This window comes from Mirounga angustirostris, unplaced genomic scaffold (assembly GCF_029215605.1).
Source record: "Mirounga angustirostris isolate CCGP_5_RB_7025 unplaced genomic scaffold, mMirAng1.0.hap1 SCAF_6, whole genome shotgun sequence".
Lineage (NCBI taxonomy): Eukaryota > Metazoa > Chordata > Mammalia > Carnivora > Phocidae > Mirounga > Mirounga angustirostris.
Genome location: NW_026991714.1, coordinates 80175655 through 80200663, shown reverse-complemented (window position 1 = coordinate 80200663; position 25009 = coordinate 80175655). Strand labels below are relative to the sequence as shown.

The window sequence follows — 25009 nt, the reverse complement described above, 5'->3', positions numbered from 1 at the left end:
AGGGATTATTAGCCATTTAAAAGAATCACTTGAACCTTCAAATCCTTCCTTACACAGGGTTATTTAGAAAAGTAAAATGAATTGTGGTCTACATCTGATAGCGAGCATGAACTAATTAATTATTGTGCTGTTTGAAATCAACAGATGCAAATACATCTCCGTGGGTTTTCATTGTGACCACAGATTAAAGCAGCTCTGGTAGTTACTCCATGTAGGAAGGGAAAAATTTAGAAAATCAGGAGAAACACTTATGTCCTGTATTATCCAGCTTTACACATTAGTAGAACTTATCTATAATGTTTGACTTGAAAGGACGTCCTACCCATCCTCCACCTTTCAAACATACCCCCCTATTCCATATGAGATATTGCTGGGAGGTTACCAGTAAAATGGGTTGCCAGAGAGGATTTTTCCTCTTTTCAAATGCACACATCGCTCATTAAGATGAATTAGTCTCTAATCAATTTTTCATAGATTAGTTTCAAAACTCTGTCCTGTGTGTCCCCTCTGTGATGGCTAGGAGGGCTCAGGACCATTGGAAAATGGGAGAAAAAAGAATTGTGTGCTATTGGGCTACCCTGTGCTGGGCAGTTGTGGGGAAATCAGGAGGGGAGGGTGTCAAGCAGAGACAGGAAGATGGTACAGTAGCAAAGATAGTTCTTTGTCATCGTTCCTAACGCTGCTTCCAAGTCACGTTAAACTTAGAAATCAGACTCTGCCAGCTTGCTCATCTGTTGGTACATTGCAAATGTATTGGGAGCCCTTTCTTGAAAAAAATATTTTCTGAATGAGAACTTGTACATAGGCTGTGCTTACAGTTTATAGATTTATCTGTTTATAATCAGAATTCTGTAACATACAATAATTTGTATGAGCAATTAAAAAATCCCATGTGGGACGCCTGGGTGGCTCAGTCAGTTAAGTGTATGCCTTCTGCTCAGGTCATGATCCCGGGTGCTCAGGTCATGATCCTGGGGTCCTGCGATCGAGTCCCGCATTAGGCTCCTTGCTCAGCCCTGCTTCTCCCTCTGGCTGCCGCTCCCTCTGCTTGTGCTCTCTCTCTCTGACAAATAAATAAAATATTAAAAAAAAAAAAGTAAAAAATCCCATGTGGCTTCTTTATAAAAAAAATGAAATAAAAAATATTGTTAATTACCCAAACATGCAGAATTCTGATTTAAAACAGAACAAAATTTCTCATCTATAAATGTGGCTTGTGATGTAAATTGAATGACATAAGGCCGTAATTAGCCATAATTGTTACAATTGCCAGACTAATCTAATCCACTTACACAAAACAAAATATTTCCAATAATTTTGTCTATAGATAAATGATTTATAAAATATGAGATGTCTTATAATGAAATAGTAACTAAGGCAATCTCAGCTTTATTCATGCTTAAAAATTATTTGCTGTAACACATCGATTCATTCAACATATTTTTATTGAATGCCTACCATGAATCAGATGCTATTCTCTATTTTGTGGATAGTAAGGAACAAAGCAGTCGAACTCCCTGCCATAAAGAAGTTTACCTGGTAATTCTGCTAACCATAGCCCAGAATACTTAAAAGAAAAAAGATGACATAGTTTTATCTCAGCATTTTCTCATGTTCTGATCATTTTTTTTTTAACTTGGCATAATTAGCTGGTGAATTTTCTTTGCACAAAGGAGAATCTTTGAGATGAAGATCCATGTACCTTTATATTAATTCAGCATGTAAAGTTAATTCTTTTTTTTAAATTTAAATTCAGTTAGTCAACATATAGTACATCATTAGTATCAGATGTAGTGTTCAGTGATTCATCAGTTGTGTATAATACCCAGTGCTCATCACATCACATGCCCTCCTTAATGCCCATCACCCAGTTACCCCATCCCCCTACCCACCTCCCCTCCAGCAACCCTCAGTTTGTTTCCTATAGTCAAGAGTAAATCATGGTTTTTCTCCCTCTCTGATGCCTTCCCATTCAGTTTTTCTTCCCTTCCCCTGTGATCCTCTGTGCTGTTTCTTACATTCCACATATGAGTAAAACCATATAATTGTCTTTCTCTGATTGACTTATTTTGCTCAACATAATACCCTCCAGTTCCATCCGCATCAATGTAAATGGTAAGTATTCATACTTTCTGATGGCTGAGTAATATTCCATATATATATATACCACATCTTCCTTATCCTTTCATCTTTTGATGGACTTCTCAGCTCTTTCTACAGTTTGGCTATTGTGGACATTGCTGCTATGAACATTGGGTTGCAGGTGCCCCTTCGGATCACTACATTTGTATCTTTGGGCAAATACATAGTAATGCAATTGCTGGGTCATAGGGTAGCTCTATTTTTAACTTCTTGAGGAACCTCCATACTGTTTTCCAGAGTGGCTGCACCAGCTTACATTCCCATCAACAGTGTAAGAGGGTTCCCCTTTCTTTTCATCCTCACCAACGTTTATTTTTTTCCTGAGTTGTTAATTTTAGCCATTCTGACTGGTGTGAGGTGGTATCTCATCATTGTTTTGATGTGTATTTCTCTGAAACCAAGGGATGTGGAGCAATTTTTCATGTGTCTCTTCGTCATTGTATGTCTTCTTTGGAGAAATATCTGTTCATGTCTTCTGCCCATTTCTTGACTAGATTATTCATTTTTTGAGGTGTTGAGTTTGATAAATTCTTTATAGATTGTGGATACTAGCACTTTATTTGATGTCATTTGCAAATATCTTCTTCTATTCCATAGGTTGCCTTTTAGTTTTGTTGACTGTTTTCTTTGCTGTGCAGAAGCTTTTTATCTTGATGAAGTCCCAATAGTTCATTTTTGCTTTTGTTTCCCTTGCCTTTGGAGACATGTCTCGCAAGAAGTTCTGCGGCCGAGGTCACAGAAGTTGCTGCCTGTGTTCTCTTCCAGAATTTTGATGGATTCCTCTCTCACATTTAGGTCTTGCATCCATTTTGAGTTTATCTTTGTGTGGTGTAAGAAAATGGTTCAGTTTCATTCTTCTACATATGGCTGTCCAATTTTCCCAGCACCATTTATTGAAGAGACTGTCCTTTTCCCATTAGATCTTCTTTCCTGTCTTGTCAAAGATTAGTTGACCATAGAGTTGAGAGTCCATTTCTGGATTCTCTATTCTGTTCCATTGGTCTATGTGTCTGTTTTTGTACCAATACCATACTGTCTTGATGATTCAGCTTTGTACAGAGTTTGAAGTCTGGCAAAGTGATGCCACCAGCTTTGGTTTTCTTTTTCAACGTTCCTCTGGCTATTCGGGGTTTTTTCTGTTCCATACAAATTTTAGGATTATTTGTTCCAGCTCTGTAAAAAAACTTGATGGTATTTTGATAAGGATTGCATGGAATGTATAGATTTCCCTAGTAGTATAGACATTTTAGCAATATTTTTTCTTCCAGTCCATGAACATGGAATGTTTTTTCCATTTCTTTGTGTCTTCCTCAATTTCTTTCATACGTGTTCTATAGTTTTTAGAATACAGATCTTTTACCTCTTTGGTTAGGTTTATTCCTGGTTATCTTATGGTTTTTGGTACAATTGTAAATGGGATCAACTCCTTAATTTTGCTTTCTTCTGTCTCGTTTTTAGTGCATAATGCACATAATGCAACTGACTTCTGTGCATTGATTCTATATCCTGCCATGTTGCTGAATTTCTGTTGAGTTTTCACAGTTTTGGGGTGGGGTCTTTGGGGTTTTCCACATAAAGTATCATGTCATCTGCGAAGAGTGAGTTTGACTTCTTCATTGTCAATTTGCATGCCTTTAATTTCTTTTTATTGTCTGATTGCTGAGACTAGGACTTCTAGCACTATGTTGAACAACAGTGGTGAGAGTGGGCATCCCTGTCATGTTCCTGACTTTAGGGGAGAAGCTCTCAGTTTTTCCCCAATGAGAATGATATTCTCCGTGGGTTTTTCATAGATGGCTTTTATGATATTGAGGTATGTTCCCTCTATCCCTACACTGTGGAGAGTTTTAATTAAGAAATGATGCTATATTTTGTCAAATTCTTTTTCCCATCAATTGAGAGGATCATATGGTTCTTGTCCTTTCTTTTATTAATGTGATGCATCATGCTGATTGATTTGCAAATGTTGAACCACCCATGCAGCCCAGGAATAAATCCCACTTGGTCATGGTGAATAATCCTTTTACTGTACTGTTGGATCCTGTTGACTAGTATCTTGGTGATGAGTATTTTGGCATCCATGTTCATCAGGGATATTGGTCTGTATTTCTCCTTTTTGATGGAGCTTTGTCTGGTTTTGGGATCAAGGTAGTGCTAGCCTCATAGAACGAGTTTGGAAGTTTTCCTTCCCTTTCTGTATTTTGAAACAGCTTCAGAAGAATAGGTATTAGTTCTTCACCTGGGAAGCCATCTGGCCCTGGACTCCTGTTTGTTGGGAGAATTTTGATTACTGATTCAATTTCCTTGCTGGTTATGGGTCTGTTCAGATTTTCTATTTCTTCCTGTTTCAGTTTTGGTATTTATACATCTCTTAGGAATGCATCTGTTTCTTCCAGATTGCCTAATTTTTGGCATATAGTTGCTCATAATATATTCTTATGATTGTTGATATGTCTTCAGTGTTGGTTGTGATCTCTCCTCTTGCATTCATGATTTTATTTATTTGTGTCCTTTCTCTTCTTTTTGATAAGTCCAGCTTGGAGTTTATTGATCGTTAATTCTTTTGGAGAACCAGCTCCTAGTTTCATTGATCTGTTCTACTGTTCTTTTGGTTTCTATTTCAATGATTTCTGCTCTAATCTTTATGGATTCACTTCTGCTGGGTTTAGGCTTTATATGCTGTTCTTTCTCCAGCTCCTTTAGGTGTAAGTTTAGGTTGTGTATTTGAGACCTTTCTTGTTTCTTGAGAGAGGCTTGTATGCTATATACTTCCCTTTTAAAAGTACTGCCTTTGCTGCATCCCAAAGGTTTTGAACAGTTGTGTTTTCATTTTCATTTGTTTCTATGAATTTTTTTTTAATTCTTTCATTTCCTGGTTGACCCATTCATTCTTTAGTAGGGTGCTCTTTAACCTCCAAGTGTTTGAGTTCTTTTCAAATTTCCTCTTGTGACTGAGTTCAAGTTTCAGTGCATTGTGGTTTGAAAATATGAATGGAATAATCCCAGTCCTCTGGTACTGGCTGAGGCCTGATTTATGACCCAGTATGTGATCTGTTCTGGAGAGTGTTCCATGTGCACTTGAGAAGAATGTGTATTCTGTTGCATTAGGATGGAATGCTCTGTATATATCTGTGAAGTCCATCTGGTCCAGTGTGTCATTCAAAGTCCTTATTTCCTTGTTGATATTATGCTTAGATGAGCTGCCCATTGCTGTGAGTAGGGTGAAATCCCCTACTATTAATTGTATTATTATCAATGTGTTTCCTTAATTTGGTTATTAATTGGTTTATATAATTGGCTGCTCCCAAATTAGGAGCATAAATACTTATAATTGTTAGATCTTCTGTTGGATAAACACTTTAAGTATGATATAGTGTCCCTCTTCATCCCTTACCATGGTCTTTGGTTTAAAATCTAATTTGTCTGATATGTGGATTGCTATCCCAGCTTTCTTTTGATGTCCATTGGCATGATAAATTGTTCGGCTCCCCCTCACTTTCAATCTGGAGGTGTCTTTGGGTCTAAAATCCGTCTCTTGTAGGCAGCATATGGATTGGTCTTGCTTTTTATCCAGTCTGATACCCTTTGTCTTTTGATTGTAGCATTTAGCCCATTTATATTCAGAGTAACTATTGAAGGATATGAATATAGTGCCATTTTATTACCTGTAAAGTCTCTGTTTCTGTAGATTGTCTCTGTTTCTTTCGGGTCTATGTTACTTTTGGGCTCTCTTCACTTACAGGATTCCCTTTAATATTTCTCACAGGGCTGGTTTAGTAACCACAATTTCTTTTAGTTTCTGTTTGTCCTGAAAGCTCTCTATCTTTCCTTCCATTCTGAATGACACCTTAGCTGGAAAAAGCATTCTTGGCTGCATGTTTTTCTCATTTAGTATCATGAATATATCATGCCACCAGCCCTTTCTGACCAGCCAGGTCTCTGTGGCTAGGTCTGATGCCAGTCTAATGTTTCTACCATTGTAGGTTAAGGAGCTCTTGCCTCAAGCTGCTTTCGGGATTTTCTCTTTATCTCTGAAATTTGCATTGCTTCACTGTTATATGTTGGGGTTTTAATCTATTTTTATTAATTTTGTGGGGCACTCTCTCTACCTCTTGGACTTGAATGTCTGTTTCCTTCCCCAGATTAGGGAAGTTCTCAGCTGTGATTTGCTCAAATATACCTTCTGTCCCTCTCTCTCTTTCTTCTTTCTCTGAGACCCCAATAATTCTAATATTGTTTCACTTTATGATATCATTAATTTCTCAAAGCCTCTCTTCATGGTCCGTTAGTTGTTTTTCTTTCTTTTCCTCAGATTCCTTCCTTTACATCATCTTGTCTTCTATGTCACTGACTCTCTCTTCTGCCTCATTTACCCTAGCTGTTAGAGCATCCAATTTAGAATGCATCTCAGTTAAAGCATTTTTAAATTTCAAGCTGATTAGATTTTATGTCTGCACTAAGAGGTTCTCGAGTGTCTTTTACGCTTTTTTCAAGCCCAGCTAGTAACTTTGTAATCGTTATCCTGAATTCCAGCTTTTTACTTATATCCATATTGATTAGGTCTGTGGCAGAGAGTATTACTTCTGGTTCTTTCTTTTGTTGTGAATTCTTCTTTCTAGTCATTTTGCCCAGAGAAGAATGGATGAACGAGGGAACAAAATAAAAAATATCAACCATGACCCAAGCGAAATACCCACTAGACAAATCTGAAGCAGTCTGAAGCCAAAAATGAAAAGAAAAGGAAAAAGATTATAATCTCCCAGATGGACAAAACAGGGTGATCTACTTGGTCCTGGGTGTATTTTTCTCTGTTTGTTAGAAGACCCTAAATCCCAAAATTGCAAAGAAAGCAAAACTTTATATATATATACACACAAAATAAAATTGAATACATTGAAAGGAAGCCAAAAATGAAGAATATAGCTATAAAATGTAAATGTAAAAATGGAAGTTAAAAAAGAAAACTTAAAAACAAAGAGTTGCTAAAATAAGAAATGAGTTGAAAAGGAAAAAAAAAAAAGAAAAGGGAAATTATAAACTGAAAGGATAAAAGAATCGTGGGGAAAAAAACCTCGAATACTATATACTATTTTGCCCTAGCACTGGAGTTTTGCAATTCTGTGTGCTTGGTAAACTTGGTATTCCACTGATGTTACAGCTGGTTTTCTGGGGGAGGTGCCTGTTGAGCTCATTCTCAGGTGTCTGCCTGGGCGGAGTTGCACTGCCCCTTGCCGGGGGGCTGGTCTCAGTGTAAGCTGCTTTGGGTTGCTTTGTGTGGCTCTTGTTCCCTGAAGTTTTTCCGCGCCCCATTAGAGGATGAAAATAAAAATGGCTGCATCCCAATCTCCAGCCTGAGCTGAAAGATCTCGGCCCCCTAACTTAAGTAAACCTTTAGGGAAAAGCAATCTTCACTTTTGTGTGCACCGAACTCTGCAGACTCCTTCGAAGCACACCGTGCTTATCCTCTCGGGGGAGAGAAGAGGGTTCTCGCAGGCCTGCCACTTGCAGGACCTCCACACGGAGAGTGGTCCCCTACTGTACTGCCATTCACGGTTTATGGCAGACTGAGCTGAGAGCCCACTCCTGGGCTCTCTGACCATATCCAGTTTCCCTGCTCCAGTGCTTGGGAACTTTGCCCGCTCCGAAATCCCCATTCTTTCCATGACCCTAGGGACCCTGAGACCACACAGTCCCACCTAGGATTTTGCCCTGCTTTGCCATCTGAACACCTTTAAGGCAGGGATGTTTCTCACTGGAGCAGATTTTTAAAATACTGATTTTGTCCTCTGGGGCTATATCACTTTCCGGTAGTTGGTTTATAGAGGCTCCCTCCCCATGCTGTTTATCTTCCAATATATCCCCTCCAATTCACTTTGCACCTCCTACCTTGCCAAAAGTGGTCAGTTTTCTATTTGTAGAATTCCAGCAATTCTTTTCTTATATCTTAGGTTGAATTCATAGGTTTTCAGAATGATGTGATAGTTACCTAGCTAAATACAAGGCACCCGATGAAACAAGGTTCCCTACTCTTCCATCTTTCCTCTCCCCACTAGTTCTTTCAAAAACTATAGATCAAAAGGCTGATTATCTGCCATGCACTATTTCAAGTATAATGGCAGTTAGAAAAATGGATTAGAAACAAATCCTGACCTCAAGGCTTAGTTGATAATAGGGAATATAACAATGACAGAAGAATGGAAGAGAAGCAGCTATAAAATAGGTTTTGTTGGAATCTCAGTAGTTAAATAGAATGAGGTGACTGCGTGTGTGTCTTTGGGGAGCAGGGCAGTATTATGTACCATGTATGGTACCGTGTATGTACCATGCCCCAATATGTACATGCTGAAAATTTTCTATTTTCTATTTTCTATTTCTTCCAAAAGATGAAAACCTATTCTTGTTTTAGTACTTTCTCTCCATTTCAGAGTATGGAGGTAGTCTCTGGTAAGAGTTCCTTAAAATCCAGGCCTTAATAATTTTTTAGATGATTAAATATCTGGGATTTTCTACTCTCTGTCTTATCCAGAGGCTTCCTAAATTCTATGACTAGGAAAAGCAAATAGGAAAATAATTTATAAATGCATTAAAATTTACCTATAGTATAATAAACAGCTAGTATCTGTAAAGATCCACAGATTTATTAAATATGTAAATATACAAATTAATATAATATTTAAAAGTTGAAGAAAACGAGAATAAGAAGAGAAATCTATCAGATGTTTTCATTGGTAACCAATATTTTGGTTTGTACTATAGAAAAGCCTCATCAATTAGGAACTCAATAAATCCTTCTCAACTTTGAGAGATTGGTAAATTGTCTCATTTCACTTTTATTGGTATAAAAATGGAGACCACGATTGTGTGGCCTTTCTACCTAATGAGTTATTAGCTTAAGTGAAGGGTTCCAGGCTTGCTCTTCAGTGGTAACCACGTGGTTAAATGAACCATTAGAGGTAGATGGGGCCATGAAAAGACTGTTACAGGAATTTTTAAGCCTTGACTTTTTCAGAAAGGCCAAATATATATTTCTTTTGTTTTGCTTTGTAGTTACCAGCTGACAAGTGGGTATAAGCCTGCCCCAATGGACCTGAGCTTCATCAAACTCACCCCATCTCAGGAAGCGATGGTGGACAAATTGGCAGAAAATGCTCATAATGTGTGGGCCCGGGATCGAATCCGGCAGGGCTGGACTTACGGCATCCAACAGGTACAAGGGTATTTAGCTTGATAGCATGGAAGCTGAGATTTGCTTAAGTGGTGATCAGCGTAATTCCTAACAGGAAAGATTAAATAATGACTGTTTTGAAACTCAGATACATATCTTCATGTACATATGCACTGACATACCTGTTCCGTGCTGGACCAAGAAGTCAGATGACCAAACCCCGAGTGTTCACATGAGGTACACAGTGAATTTTAACCAAAACAGTCATTTATAACATGGTTTCATGGCATTTCTCTCTGAGATTGTATTTAAGGAGAAACTTTTGAAATATGAGACAATTGAGATAAAATAATAAAAGAGGTCCACAGTTCCTCATTCGAAAACCCCGGGGCCAGATGAATGTCAGAATCCAGGTATCTTTTGGTTTCCAGAATGGCAATATGGTGATATATTACATGTTTCTTACCACCCTCAGCGGGACAGCAGAATATAAATTACTATTTGTTCAGCACAGTGTAGGCATGATAATACCAAGAGGGATAAATAAAGCCTATAAACAGGCTTGCATCAATTCAGGTCATATTTTACCACTAACTGAGTTTTTGTTAAACTTAGTAAAGGGTAGAGTTTTCTGAGGTTTCTGGATGTTAGAGGCATGGATCTCTCTCTATTAATGGTGGTGCTAGCGGGAGTGACTAACAGTCATTGAGTATATCCCGAGGCAGCATAGCAGAGCAGCCGAAGAGCAAATTTGAGCCTCGCTTCTGAGTCACTGTGTGACCTTGGGCAGGCTACTTAAATTCTCTGTGCCACTGTCTTCCTCATCAGTAAGTGATTTAATGTCATTTTATAACTTACGTATGAGAAAGGCTCATAGCAGTGCTGGGGCCTGACCAAATACGTATGGCAGTTTGGTATTCAATTAGGTGGCAGTCACCATGTCTAGAGTTTTACACATATTCTCTCTTTTTTTTTAAAGATTTTATTTATTTATTTGACACACAGAGAGAAAGCACAAGTAGGCAGAGAGGCAGGCAGAGAGAGAGAGGCAGAAGCAGGCTCTCCACTGAGCAGGGAGCCCGATGCGGGACTCGATCCCGGGACTCCAGGATCATGACCTGAGCCGAAGGCAGTCGCTTAACCAACTGAGCCACCCAGGTGCCCTACACATATTCTCTTTAACTCTGACTACAGTTCTGTGAGGGAGGGATCATTTTTATTCCCAGTTTACATATGGTGCACGGGGAGCCTTCTTGGGAGCAGTTTGCCCAGTGCTACCCAGTTAGCAGGTGGCAGACCTGCTTGGGATCAAGCCTTCTGACTCCAGAGCCAAAATTCTTCACTTCCTTGTTGCAGTGCCTCTCGCCAGCTCAGTTTAGGCTTCCTTTACTTAAAATTCTTCAGGACTAAAATGGATTCTTACTTACAGGCTTAGACTGTGGTCCAGGAAACAGCCTAAATATTGGTTTGAAAAGCTGAATTTTGAAAATCCTTCTAAGCCAGTGACTTCTTGCTATTGGGAAGGCTAAAGAAAAATTGAAGAGCCTTGATGTACCTCATAAAATATATTTTTATATTGAATTAAGCTGGTTGTAACTGATGAGAATGTCAACACTACCTCTGCTCCAGCATTGTGTGTGTGTGTGTGTGTGTGTGTGTGTGAGAGAGAGAGAGAGAGAGAGAGAGAGAACCTGAACCTTATACTCCAGATGGATCAGGGGTCCACACTGGCTGCTGCAAAAGGAGGGCTTACTTGCCTTGAAGACCACGTAGCTCTGTCAGACAAACCAGGACTTCCCTAAGGTCCCTCTCTTCTGGGGGTGGGGGTGCTCCTTCCTGTGCATGTGGTTCCTCATAAAAACACAAGGCTCTCTTTGAACCTGCCAGAATCATTTTCCCATTCCTTCCCCCAGGTCGCACCCCATCCCTCCACCACATTCCCCACTGACATAGCCCATGTTTGCCGGATTATTTGAATGAATGTTGTCTTGAATTTTGCGTTACCTTCCATCACCTTAACATAATCTAGTTTAGAAGTTCGTTGAAAGTCCTTGAGAGCAGTTTCCTTGAATTACCCTCTTCTCTGTCTCTCTAGCCCAGCTGCTTTCAAACCATGGGTGTGCATCAAATCCCCTGGGAAGCTCCTTTAAACAGAGTCCCAGGACACCGTCTCTAGAGAGGATGATTCATTCAAGGCTTCAGACTTTCTACAGAGGAAAAGTTTGGGGGCTAAAACCAAGTTGAAGGAGAGGAGTGTGGGGTGATGTTTACACTGTTGGTTTATTTGGGGTGGCTTTGGAGTGGTGCTCCCCGCCAAACAAACTAGGTGATCTCGACCCCCCACTGTGTCAGTTCATGTTCATGTGTTCAGGAGCAGATATTTAGTACAAATTTGCTAGAGACCAGGGGAGAAGACAGTAGGAAAGGCTTTCTTTGCTCCTACCCAACCAAGACAGACCCCATCCACCATGTAGCATATTTGTTTTGAGAAGGTTTGGGAAGATCCACAGTCTCCTCATTCTTAGTCATGCTCAGGTTAACCTGAGAATTGAGAATGCTTCCAGAAATCTGGAAAGTCTGACAAAATCTGTAGGAGAGTCTCAGGGAGTGGATGGAAGGAAATGATTTTTTTTGCCAGGATAGTAGGATAGCCAGCTTTCTTGCTTTGCCAACACCAGTTTCATCACATTTTAAACCTGGAGCCTCTTTTGTTATAGACAAATCGTGAGTTTTGTAGGTATTTCAGTACTTTGGCTATTAACTGGCTTCACAGGTTGATGGAGTCACCCTAATGCATATTGTTCAGGCTATTTGAGTTCATAGAATGGCTGTCTATAACACCCTGGGTTTTTCAGAGAAAGGGACAGCAGCCATGTGTTGTTTGTAGACTAAAATCAGTGAGAGGTGACCAGTGATCATTTGGCTGTTCTTGTAACAAAGACTCGTCTGTCAACTGTGCAAGGAAATTCTGTGTTCTCTAAATTCACCCACTGCCCTGTGACCCTGGCAGATGGAAGATGATGGAGAGATCCTTCCAGTTCGCTTTTGTTATTGTTGTTTTTTACTTTTTCTTCTCTTGGGGAGGGCCTACACTTACTCACTGGATTCCATCTTTTATATTGGTAGGGGTTCAGTAACTCCCGTTACCTGAGAAGACTAAGGTGGTGGGGGAGGGGCAGCTTTTATCTCAGGGGCTTCACATTCTATTTTATTTGGTGGCTGTCATACTTCCAAAACAATTGCTTTAGTACTGCTTTAATGACCAACACCTTTTCTCTTCCTGTAGGATGTAAAGAACAGAAGAAACCCTCGCCTGGTTCCCTACGCCCTTCTAGATGACCGCACCAAGAAATCCAATAAGGACAGCCTCCGTGAGGCCGTGCGCACGTTGCTGGGGTATGGCTACAACCTGGAGGCGCCAGATCAGGATCATGGTATTTTTTTTAAAGATTTTATTTATTTTTTTGAGAGAGAGAAAGATAGAGCATGAGCAGGGGGAGGGGCAGAAGGAGAGGGAGAAGCAGACTCCCCTCCGAGCAGTGAGCCCTATGTGGGGCTCGATCCCAGGACCCTGGGATCATGACCTGAGCCAAAGGCAGGCTCTTAATCCACTGAGCCATCCAGGCGCCCAGGACCATGGTATTTTGGTTTTCCTTTCTTCCTCTCAGGCTGCAAAGTTGTGTAGTAGTTCTTCAAAGCCAAATAATTAACTAAAAGTGGGGAGTATAGGATGAGTCCTTTGGGATGTCATCTAGTTTGTAATTTAGGCCAGTGGTTTAGAGCATTTTTTTTTCCTGAAGGACACTTGAGGGATTAGACTCCTCTCCCATTTGAGTGTCTCAGGACCACTGGGGGAAAAATGGGGCTACCTTCCCAAAGAGTTTGAGGTGAGCAGTTAACTCTCTTAACTCTGGTATTGCCCCTACCTGACCCCACCAGTTCTCCTTCAAAAAAGAGTTGGTTTAATTGTTTTAGCTAGTGTCTTCTGAACCTTCATTATTTTATACTCATACCTATAGGTAATTTTAATTAGTGTAACATTTTGCTTTAAGATAAACACATTAGAATAGGCATTCAATAAATTTGTGTTGAAGAAATGGGTTTTCAGACGTCTTATAAAGAACACATTTCCCCTTAAAATATTTTAAGAATATGGTTTAAAATATCAGTATCAATTCCTTTATCCTTTGCCTGAAGTTTGAGTTGGTATGAATATCCATATTTTAAAATTGGCAAAGTGAAATAAACAATGTGTGTTTCCTTATAGTGCCAGTTTTTAAAAAATGTATCCTTAATATTCTCTAATGACTGATATCTTCAGTGTTGTATCTGTGCATAGAAATCCAGACTGTAAGTAGTAATAATAGCTAATGTTTATATAGTGCTTATCATGTGCAACAAGTATTTCTGAGACCTTTACAATTACATAATCCTCACAGTAGTAACCCTATGGGGATGGTCCATGCATTATGCTCATTTTACAGATTAGGAACCTGAGATTCGGAGACTTCTCTGCCTTTCCATTTACTATGTTGTAGACGCAGAATCCCATTCCCAGGCATTCTGATTCCAGATTTCAGTTTGTGGAGTTGATTCAGTATGTATTAACATCTTAAGAGCTCTTAGTAGATACTGAATCTTTACATTTGCTGCAAATAAAATTAGATATTCCCTTGATAACAATAATATTCGTGATTATAATATAACTATTTTCTCTTGAGGTCAGTTTTATAGCAACAAATATTTGGTAGACCCTTATTAACCAGATGCTATCAGGTATGAAAGGTACCAGAAGGATCCCTGTCTTAAAGAGTCTGTAGTCCACATGACCACTGGAATGGAAATACAAGGCTTCTAAGCTAAGACGTAACAGATTTACTGAGTAGTATTCTATTCTAATAAACCATAAATTTTTTTATCCGTTTTTCTTTGATACAAAGATTTGGATTGTTTCCAGTTTTGGGCTATTATGAATAAAACTGCTATGAACACTTGTAGACAAGTCTTTGTGTAGACTTAGACTTTTCATTTCTCTTTGGGTAAATATCTAGGGAGTAAAATTACTAGATCATGGGACAGATATAGTCTTTATAAGGAGTCCAGATGGTTCTGCGAAGTTACTTCCATGACCAATGTATGAGGGTTCCAGTTGCTCCCACATCCTGGCCAAGAATTGGTAGTGAATCTTTCTGATTTTAACCATTCTGGTAGATGCAAAATGGGATCTTACAGTTTTAATTCTCATTCTCCTCGTGAATAATAATGTTGAAATTTTTTTCTTATACTTAATGGCCATTGGTATAAGTGGTCTTTTTTCTTTTTCAAATCTATATCCATTTTAAAAATTGGGTGGTTTTGTCTTTTTATTGAATTGTAAGTATATATAACTGTAAGCATATATATATATATAAATTTTCTGGATATAAGGACTATGTCAGATATTGGAAATAATTCCTAGTAGTTTGTGGGTTGTGCTTTCACTTTCTCAGTGAGATCTTTCAGAGAGCAGAACATTCTTAATTTTGATAAAGCCCTTTATGATTTTTTTTTCCCTTTATGGTCATATATTTTATGTCCTGAGAAATCTTTGCCTATGCAAAAACAAAGATTTTCTCTTGTGCTTTCTTCCAGAAGTTTTATTATTTTACTTTTTCGTTTAGGTCTATAGTCTAATTTGAGTTAAATTTTGTTTGTGATGAGAGACTGAGGTCAACGTTCACTTTTGTCCAGGTGGATATTCAGCTGTCTCAGCACCATTTATTGGAACAAATTATCCTTTCCTCATTAGATACCTTGGCACTTTTGTCAAGTATCTACTGACCATTGGGTTCTATTGATCTATATGTCTATCCTTAAGTCAGTACCACACTACAGTCCTTTTTATTATAATCTTATAATAAATCTTAAAATCAGGTAGGGTAGGTCCTCTAACTTCTTCTTTAAGAGATTTCAGTCTCCTTTTTTCTTTGCATTTCCTTATAAATTTTAGATTCCACTTGTAAATTTGGTTTTGATGGGATTACAGTTGACTATGTAGGTCAATTAGGGGAGAATTGACATTTTAACAATATTTAGTCTACCAGTTCACGAATGTGGCATATCTTTCCGTTTATTTTGGTCCTCTTTAATTTGTCTTCTACTTTCAGTGTAGAGATCTTGCCCAGTATTTTTTAGACGTATATGATATTTTGGAACTATCATAAATGAAATTAGTTTTCATTTCATTTCACCTTCCAGTTGTTCACTGTGAATATGAGAAACACAATTAGTATGTATATATTGTTGTTATATCCTGTGGTGTGGCAGAATTCATCTTACTTTTTTTCTTTCTTTTTCTCTTTTTCTGTGTATAAAGTATATAGGATTTTCTACCTACATAACCATGATGTCTCCCCCCACCCCACAAAAAAATTTTACTTTTTCCTTTATAATTATCATGCCTTTTTTGTCTTTTGACTTAGTGAACTGGTTAAGACTTACAGTGTTTAATAGACATGGTGAGAGGTTATCCTGCCTTGTTCCCAGTCTTAAGGAAAAAAGTCTTGATGTTTCACTATGAAGTATGATGTTAACGGTAGGTCTAGATGCCCTTTATCACAGTGAAGAAATTCCTTTTTCTTCCTAGTTTGTTGGGAGCTTTTATCATGAATGGGATATTGAATGTTGAGTTCTGTCAAATACTTTTCTTTTTGCCATTTATTGAGATGATTATATATTCTTTTCCTTTATTCTACTAATATTGTGAATAACGTTGATTTTTGAATGTTAAAATAAGTTGCATTTCTGCAATAACTCTACCTGGGTGTATTATGCTTTTTTATATATAGCTGGATTCTATTTGCTATTTTGTTAAGGATTTTTGCTTATATGTCATAAGGAATACCGATACGTAATTTCCTTTTCTTGCAACATCTCTTTGTCAGTTATTGATATGAGAGCAATAATGGCTTCATGATACAAGGTAGGAAATGTTCCCCCTGTTTTCTGAATTTGGGTTAGTTTTGTATTCTTTCTTTCTTTAATGTCTTATAGAATTTATCATTAAAATTGTCTGGGCATATAGTTTTATCTTTTAGGAAACTTATTTGATTATGAATTCAATTTCTTTAATAGCTATGGGAGACATTTAGATTTTCTATTTCTTCTTATGTCAGTTTTGATAAGTTATACATTTTCAATAAGTTAATTTCATTTAAATTGCCGTATTTATTGGCATAAAGCTGTCCTAATGTCCCCTTATGATCCCTTTGATGTTTGTAGGGTCTCTAGGGGCACTTCTTTTTATTCTTTGTGTTGAGAGTTTATGTTTCTCTTTTTTTGTCATGGTCATTTTTCTTAGGGATTTATTGATTTTATGAATCTTTCAAAGAGTGAGTTGATCTTGAATGTATTTTTTTGGTTAAACTTTCAGACACTTATTTATTCTTCCACATTACCAATCATGGATTATTATGAGTCAGTTCTCATAATTATGAGTGGCTATGTCTCCTGTCTCCTTAGGATAACAGCACTGTTGAGAGACTGTGGCATCCAGGGGGGAACTTCAGTCTTTGGTTAGTGTTAGAGCCCCTGGCTTCACAGCCCCATGAACGTTCTTTAACATGACCTACTAACTGTAAATTTTAATGAAGGACTGGATATATTTATATGATCCCAACTGTTGACAAGGATATGACACAATAGGAACCCCATGTGTTTTTGTTAAGAGTGTAACTTGGCAAAGCTGATGTGTGAAAAGCTTGTAATTATAGAAACCATGAATATGTCCCAGAAAATGCTACATACACTTGGATGTAGAAACACTCATATATAGGTCCAGACAGGGGTGTTTAGGAATGCGTTTATTACAGCATTATTTATGATCATGAAATCTGGAAGCATCATATGTGTCTATTTCTGGGAAATATTATTAGATAAAAATAATAGAAATGTTAAAAAAAAAAACATAACATGCAGCAATTCAGAAGCAGTGATCATGAAGTATGGGATAGAGCAGTAATACAATACCATTAATATCATTTCTAAGTATTCTACAGCTTACAAAAATACAAACCGTCCAAGGAAAAACACCACACATATTGGAGTGATGCCAGTGGTGGAGAAAGGAGTGAGGAAATGTATTTTGTGATCAAGGATTAAGAAAAAGGAAGAAAAAAAGAGCAATAGAGGAGACTTATTACACAGTCCAACAGAATAATATGAATGAGCTGAATACTGTAGTCTCTGAGCTCCCAAACACATATTCATACACATACACACACACCCTCTCCCACACATACTTATACACACACACACACACACACCAAAAAGTAAAACAAAAAGTCAGATTAGATAACATCCTGGCATTGGAACTGGTTAAAATTATGATGGTATATTCATACAATGGAATATTATGAACCTGTTAAATACAATGAAGTGCTAATAGGAAACAGTCACAAGTGTTTCATATTAAGGTTAAATAGCAAAGTCGTGAACTCTGCGAAGAGTATGGTACTATTTGCGTTATAACAAAGAATATATGTAAACGCTTGCACATGCACGGACGGACTCTGGATAGACACAGAAAACAATAGTAACAGTGATTGCTTCTAGGAAGGATAGCTAGATAGCTGACAGACAGCTGTGGGAGGGGAGATTTACATTTTGCCACATATCATTTCTTTTAAATTTTATACTCTATTTGCATTACCCATTCAAACAAAAAAAAGAAATGCACTGTTAAAAAAAATTATGGTTGATATCCAAGAAAGGGAGTGCATTTTACCCTGTACAAGGAAATGTGCAGTATATGCTGGAAAAAAATAACTAGTGATGGTTATATTTTAAAGACATTATTAGTCAAGGACATAGACTGTGTCAGTTACATCTGAAATATTCACTTTTAGGGATAACCGTCTTCCTTGTATACTGCATAAGATGTTGCCCTTATGACATATAATTTTATGGTATTTACAACCATAATACAATTTTGTCTTCTTCACACCCTTGTGAGGCAATGTATTGCTACCTTACAGTTACCTACTTTCTTGTTGCTTATGTGAATTTCAAGAAGAAAGGGAAGGAGTTCCTATTTATAAAATCCATGTTTGGGTTTAATGTTACTTCCATATTTCAGATCATCCTTATTTCCATTTGCTTTTAATACATAGTTATGGAACATCTACTGTGCCTAGTTCTGGGGATTCAAAAATGAGTAAAACTGTTTTTGCCCGTAGGTAGCTCTCAGGGGAGGCAAGGAAGAGAGACTAAATTGTCAACACTATTATATGATGTAAGGATAAATGTTTGAGTGTCCCAGCAGAGGGTTTAATTAAGCTTGGTGATGTCAGAGCAGTCTTCATAGAGGAAGTATGTTGGTTATCTATTGCTGTGTGACAAATTTCCCCTGAAAACGTAATGACTTAATGAACATCTCAAGGTTTCCATGGTTTGGAATTTGAGAGTGGATTATTCAGGTAGATCTGGATCATGGTCTCTCTCGAGGTTGCTGTCAAGTTGGTCAGGGAAATGGTCATGAAGACTTCAGTGGGGCTGGAGGATTTGCTTCTAGGATAGCTTATTTGCATAATTGTTGGCCAAAAGATTCAGTTTCTCTCTGGCTTGTAGCAAGAGGCCTAAGTTCCTTGCCAGTAGACCACCTCATAGAGATGCTTGAGTGCCTTCACATAGCAGCTGACTTCCCCCAGTGTGAATAAGAGATAGTGTGGGGGGGAGGCATCAATGCCCATTACAGTTACTTCTACCATATTCTGTTTGTTACAAGTGAGTCAGTAAAGCAGCCCACACTCAAACCCACACTTTTTGGAAGGCAATGTGACAAAATATTTGCAGACATGTTTTAAAACCACATACTTTACCTACATAAAAGTAGGTAAAGCTAGGGTAAAATTTAGAAGGATGAATAGGAGTCAACCAAGTTCCATGAAATGCTATGTCTAAAAGCTTAGAGCCACAAGGGAACATTGCACCTGGGGATTTCAGCTTTGTGTGGCTAAATGTAGAGTCTGAGAAGCGGCAGGAAATGAAGTAGAGGAGGCAGTGATTGAAAAAAAAATAAGAAAGGTTTCTCTATTAAAAAAAAAATCTAGTGACTCTTGGGAGAATGGGTTGAATGTGAACATAAGTGGAGGTGAAGACAACAGTTTGGCTATAAAAGAAGCGTAGATGAGGAGTGTTGAGTCCTAAGCTTTGGCAATACTGTGCACAGAGAGAACAGGACAGAATCATTTGATATTTAGAAGTAGAATCAGCAGAAGGACAAAGGAGGTGTCAGGGATGGTTTCTGGGTTGGTAGATATCAAGTACATCCACATTCACAGGGAACACGGGAGTCAGAGCAGATAGAGCTGGGATATTGGGGAGATTCCAAGTTTGACTTTAAACATGTTGAGTTTGGGGTGCCTGAGTGGCTCATTCGGTTATGCATCTAAGTTTTGATTTCAGCTTAGGACACAATCTCAGAATTGTGCTGTACACGGAGCCTGCCTAAGATTCTCCCTCTCCCTCTGCCCTTCCTCCCTCCTCTCTCTCTCTCTGTCTCTCTGTCTCTCTCTCCCCCTCTATAAAAAAAAAAAAGTAAAACATGTTGAGTTTGAAATGCATGCTAGACACTAGACAGAGCTAGCAGGACTCAGTTCCATATGTAAGTATAAAGCTGAGACTGTCCGCTAGAGAGGAAGAAAGGATTAAAGATTTCATTTATTTATTTATTTTTATGGGTGGCATTTGGACATTTTTTTATGCTCAGGGAAAGAACCAGCAGAAAGTAGGAGGTTGATGAGAAAGGAAAGGAGCTAGATGAAATGTAGTGTCTGAGAGGGTGGGGAGTGAATTCAGAGCATGGATGAAGGGACTGGCTTAATATAATAGGGAGAACATCTGCTCCCCTAAAGACGAAAGGTAAGGATTGAAGAGTATGTAGAAACCTGTTTTCATGGAAAGTCAGGACAAAGCACAGGGAATTCTTGCTACATGGGTCCTATTTTCTGTTGAACTATAAAGTGAGCTTATTTGCTAAGGGGGCAGGAGTGGGAGAGGGCTGGACTGTGTTGGAAGCCTTGAAGGGAACAGTGAAGATTTGCCAAATGTAGAATTCTAGGTTGGCTTTTCTTTTTCTTCCCTTCAGCACTATGTATATGTCCTGTCACTGCCTTCTGGCCCCCAGTGTTTTCTGATGAGACACTAGTTGTTACTCTTATTAAAGATCCTTGTATGAGATGTGTTGCTTCTCTCTTGGTCCTTTCAAGAGTCTTTGTCTTTCAGTAATTTGATTATAATGTGTCTAGTGTGGATTTCTTTGAGTTTGCCCTACTTGGATTTTGTTGAGCTTCTTGGAACTATAAATGAATATCATCAAATTTGGAGAGTGATCATTGTTTCTTTATATATTCTTTCTGCCCTTTTCCTCTCTTCTGCTGAGATGTCCATTATGTGTAGGTTGGCACACTTGATTGTGTCCCACAGGCCTCTGCGGCTGTTTATTTTTTCATTCCTTTTTTCTCCCCAGTTTTTCATACTTGATAATCTCAGTGGATCTATCTTCAGGTTCATTGATTCTGTCTTTTGCTAGCTTAAACCTACAGGTGAGCCCCTCTAGTGGAATTTTATTTTCAGTTATTGTACTTTTCCAGAATTTCTATTTGGTTCTTTTTATAATCTCAGTCTCTTTACTGATATTTTCTATTTGGTGAGACATCATACTCATGCTGATTCCGTTTTGTTCCCTCTCGAGGCGTCTAGGGTGCTGATTTTCACTGTAATGAAGAGGCTATTGGTTTTCAGTGTGCCATGTAGCTAGAGAGAAGGGGATGGCACCAAAGCAAGTTAAAACCCCAGTAAGCTTGCTGTCCTTAATAAACATTCATCTACTTTGATCAAATAACATGGCCCAGCTTGTTGCCAGACTTTGGCTAATTTCTAGAGCTCTGAAAAGTTGATTTTGACAGTTTTTTCCAGTGTTCTCATTAGTTTTATGGAAGAGGATTTTTGGAGGTCTTTACTCTGTCTTGCTGATGACACTCAATAATAAAAATTAGAAATGGCTGTTTTGTGGGATGTAACAGAGAGCTGGTTGCGAACAGATAAAAAGAGTGCAGAGAAACATTAAGGGTCCCATTGAGATTGGAGACTATGAGCTAGTCTAGTAGTGGTGCCAATCTGCCGTGTGCCTGTGCTTTCCAGCACGGTCAGCAGAGCAAGTATGGATGTTGAGGAGAACGAAGACCCTGAAATCAGACAAAGATTGGGGTTGACAGCAAATAAGGAGAAGAGAAATAGGGCCGAAGACATCAAAGGCTATCTAGATAAGGGAAGCCTAGGAAGAAGTTAATGTGTTCAAGGAGTGAATGTGTTTGTGCAGGAAATGAGGAAACTAGAAGGAAAAGGTGGTGATCAGAGGATGGCATGGTATCTGAAAGTTGGGAATTTAGAGAGAACCATTGATTGTTGGTGGGCAAGTTTGTCTCATCGAAGTTCCATGGGCAAGAGGTAGGCTAGTGTAGTATACTTCACGGTGAAGGCTGAGATCCTGTTTCTCGTCTACCACTGTGTCCCCGTATACGATAGAATGCCTTCCTCATAGTAGGGATTTGACTGTTCTTTTTTTTAAAGATTTTATCTATTTGACAGAGAGAGACACAGCGAGAGAGGGAACATAAGCAGGGGGAGTGTGAGAGGGAGAAGCAGGCTTCCCGCTGAGTGGAGAGCCCGATGTGGGGCTCGATCCCAGGACCCTGGGACCATGACCTGAGCTGAAGGCAGATGCTTAACGACTGAGCCACCCAGGCACCCCAGGGTTTGACTGTTCTTTATGGAAAATACATAAGAAAGATTTATTTTCTAATTGAAGGAATCAGTAAGGGGAGAAAATGATGTCTGAGTTGGATGTGGAAGGGATCAAAATGTCAAGTAGAGAGTAGATGAGGAGAGCATTTCTGCCAGAGGGAAATTATATCTGATGTAATTAAGTATAGTAAGAGTTGAGGGATGATTGATAGTGTCTCATTGGGCAAAATTATGAGCTACAAGTGGGGAGAAAACACTACTGGTTGAAGGTGAAGGATTAGGACAAAATATGGAATATCTTGAAAGCCCAGCTAAGAAATGTGGATAAATTTGTGCAAGGAATTCTAGCCTCAGGAAGTTTTAAAGCAAAAGCTTGATGTGTGATCACAGTTTACAATAGCAATATAACTATGGCAACAGTGGGAAGGAACAGATTGGAGGGGGAGAGTGCTCGGAGATAGAGAGACCAGTTGGGAAGCTTTGGAAAATTTGTGATTTTCAGAACAAGGATGGTGAACATGGAAATGAAAAGATAGATGGGAGAGATTTTATGGAATAAAGCAAAATAAATCTGGTGATCACTGAGATAAGATTAAAAACATAACTGGCTGTGTTGCCCTTGCTGACATTAAAAAAAGTTAAGGGCATAAAAATTTTGATAAAATTGAATCTAACCCTATGTACTTAAATCACGGTTGGGTTATAATTTGTTTTCTGTTCATCAGCAGAATGCTTACATATGACACCTTGAATATGAACTCAGTATGTGAAACATACTACCTTTGGAGTATTGTTCTAAATAACATTTTAAGACATTTGAAACACTAAGTTATTCTTCCCACAAGGTTTTATGAAAATTTAAATTGTTTTATTAGAAATAATACCAGGAAGTTGAAAGGATGACTGGTTAGTATCAATAATTTTTAAAATTGTTATGTGTAAACACACCTGAAGTATATGTGTAGAAATTTTTTTAGACATGTATAAAATTTTTAAAGAGACTGGCCTGCCTGCCTTTATAGCTTATTCTAAGTAACTTACATTTTTTAATACATAATTAGATCTTGACTGCCCCCTAGTGGTAAGTATCTTTTAAAAGTAGGGTTTGGAGTAGAGCATGTATGGATGCTTTAGGTCCTATTTGGTCAGTCATTGGTGTGTGCCCTCTTTGTGCCAGGATCCCTGGGGTCCTGGGAACACAGGATTTTATCAGGTCTTACCATTTATCTTGAGGTGGTTTGTTAAAGGCACAATTTCTGAATTTCTTCTTTGAGTATCAATATCCTTGATAAAATTCACCAGGAATACATGGGCTAATGGTTCATTTTTTTAATGTCAGTTATTATTATGTTCATTATAACAATATAAGAAAATCATCTATACATACTTACATGAGCTAGAATCACCTACCAAACTTATATGAATGTATAGTGTTTAAGGAAAGCGTAAGAATTACATATTTGGGGGGAGAGCTCTATGCCTTTGAGACTAACACTGCCCGTTAGGTATTTGCCTGGGCACCTGTGTCCAGGCTCAGGAAAGTCTTTGTTCCTAGATACAATCTCACAGCTACTTAAAGAACACCTACTTTGTGTCCAGATGATCGATGCCATGGGGTATGCAAAAGAAATTGTTACAGATTGCCTGGGATCTTTTTTTTTTTAACTTCCATAGATCCAGATTTCCATTTAATGTTAGTATTTTATCAAGAAATAGAATGCTGAACTGTTGCTTCTTGCAACCATGGTTGTAAGCTGCCCTAAACTAATGTAAAAAATATAGAATAGGAACCATGAATCATACAGACGTTTGGAGGAAGATCCATGGAGGTTACAAGTCCCTTGCATAATGGTGTCTATGAATAGCATGTGCACTTCCAGTTCAGGTCGAGTCTCATCAATGAGTGTAAGAATAATGTGGCAGCTAAGGTCAGGAAAAAAGAATACCAAGACCAAGAAATTCTGCATTGGTGCCTGTGATTGCCACACATTTTCCATTTGCTGCCCCCTATTTCATCTGTATGTAGAGATGTTTCTTGGTAAATCTTATTACCAAGAGAAATTTGTAGTGGCTTTTTAAGGAAATGATCTGTTACATTTTTATACCAAATTTGCCTTCCAACATACTTGATGTAAGCTCATATTAAAATTTGTTTGCTTTCCTTGAAAACACTGTGCATGTGAGTGGGGTCCAATGGCCTGGAAACATAAAAAGGGAAAAAAGAACTTGTGAGTTTTTTTTAATATTTTAGTTTTCTAAAGAACAGAATATTTTATCCTTAGAAAATTGGGAGTTTAATTTATTAGTACATACTAGAATACAGTGTATGATTTTATCTGCAAATGTTGACATAATTAAAAATATGGATAACTACACGGGAACTTTTTTCTTTCATGAAAAGTAACTTCCAAATGTCCGTGTGGATCATGGTTCAATATTCTGTATGCCTTATAGTAATTCAGGGAAGGTTACAACCATGACTTAAGGAAGTAATGGATCAGTGTGCCGTTACTTGAGGAAATATTACATCTGAAAATTTGACTTCTTTTTTTACTATTGCAATATTTAGAATTTTTTTTTAAGTAGGCTCCACATCCACTGTGGGGCTCGAACTCATAACATTGAGATCAAGCATCGCATGCTTTACCGACAGCCAGCCAGGTGCCCCTGGGCTATTTTCTTAATTGCAGTAACCGCCTCTAAGTATCATAAAATCTGATCATATTTTTTTCCTCAAAAAGCAGTTTGCTCTCCTATCTCCCAAAAATCATTGTTACTAAGTAACAGACATGAGAATTTTTTATCCTTCACCATAGAGATGTTTCTCATTCAGGTTCCTGTCCACCCCCAACTTGACTGTATTAGAAGCAAACTTTTTCCTCTTCAGAGGATTTCGTACATGCAGCATGCTCCATATAC

General features: G+C 38.2%; 1 protein-coding gene across 1 annotated transcript in view; it reads left to right on the top strand.

The window, feature by feature from the left end:
* Positions 1-25009, top strand: part of RYR2 (ryanodine receptor 2) — a 736030-nt gene that overhangs the window by 440131 nt on the left and 270890 nt on the right. Inside the window, exons 26-27 of the mRNA XM_064594590.1 lie at positions 9190-9349; positions 12594-12741. Coding sequence (XP_064450660.1) covers positions 9190-9349; positions 12594-12741 — 308 coding nt within the window. The remainder of the gene's footprint in view (positions 1-9189; positions 9350-12593; positions 12742-25009) is intronic.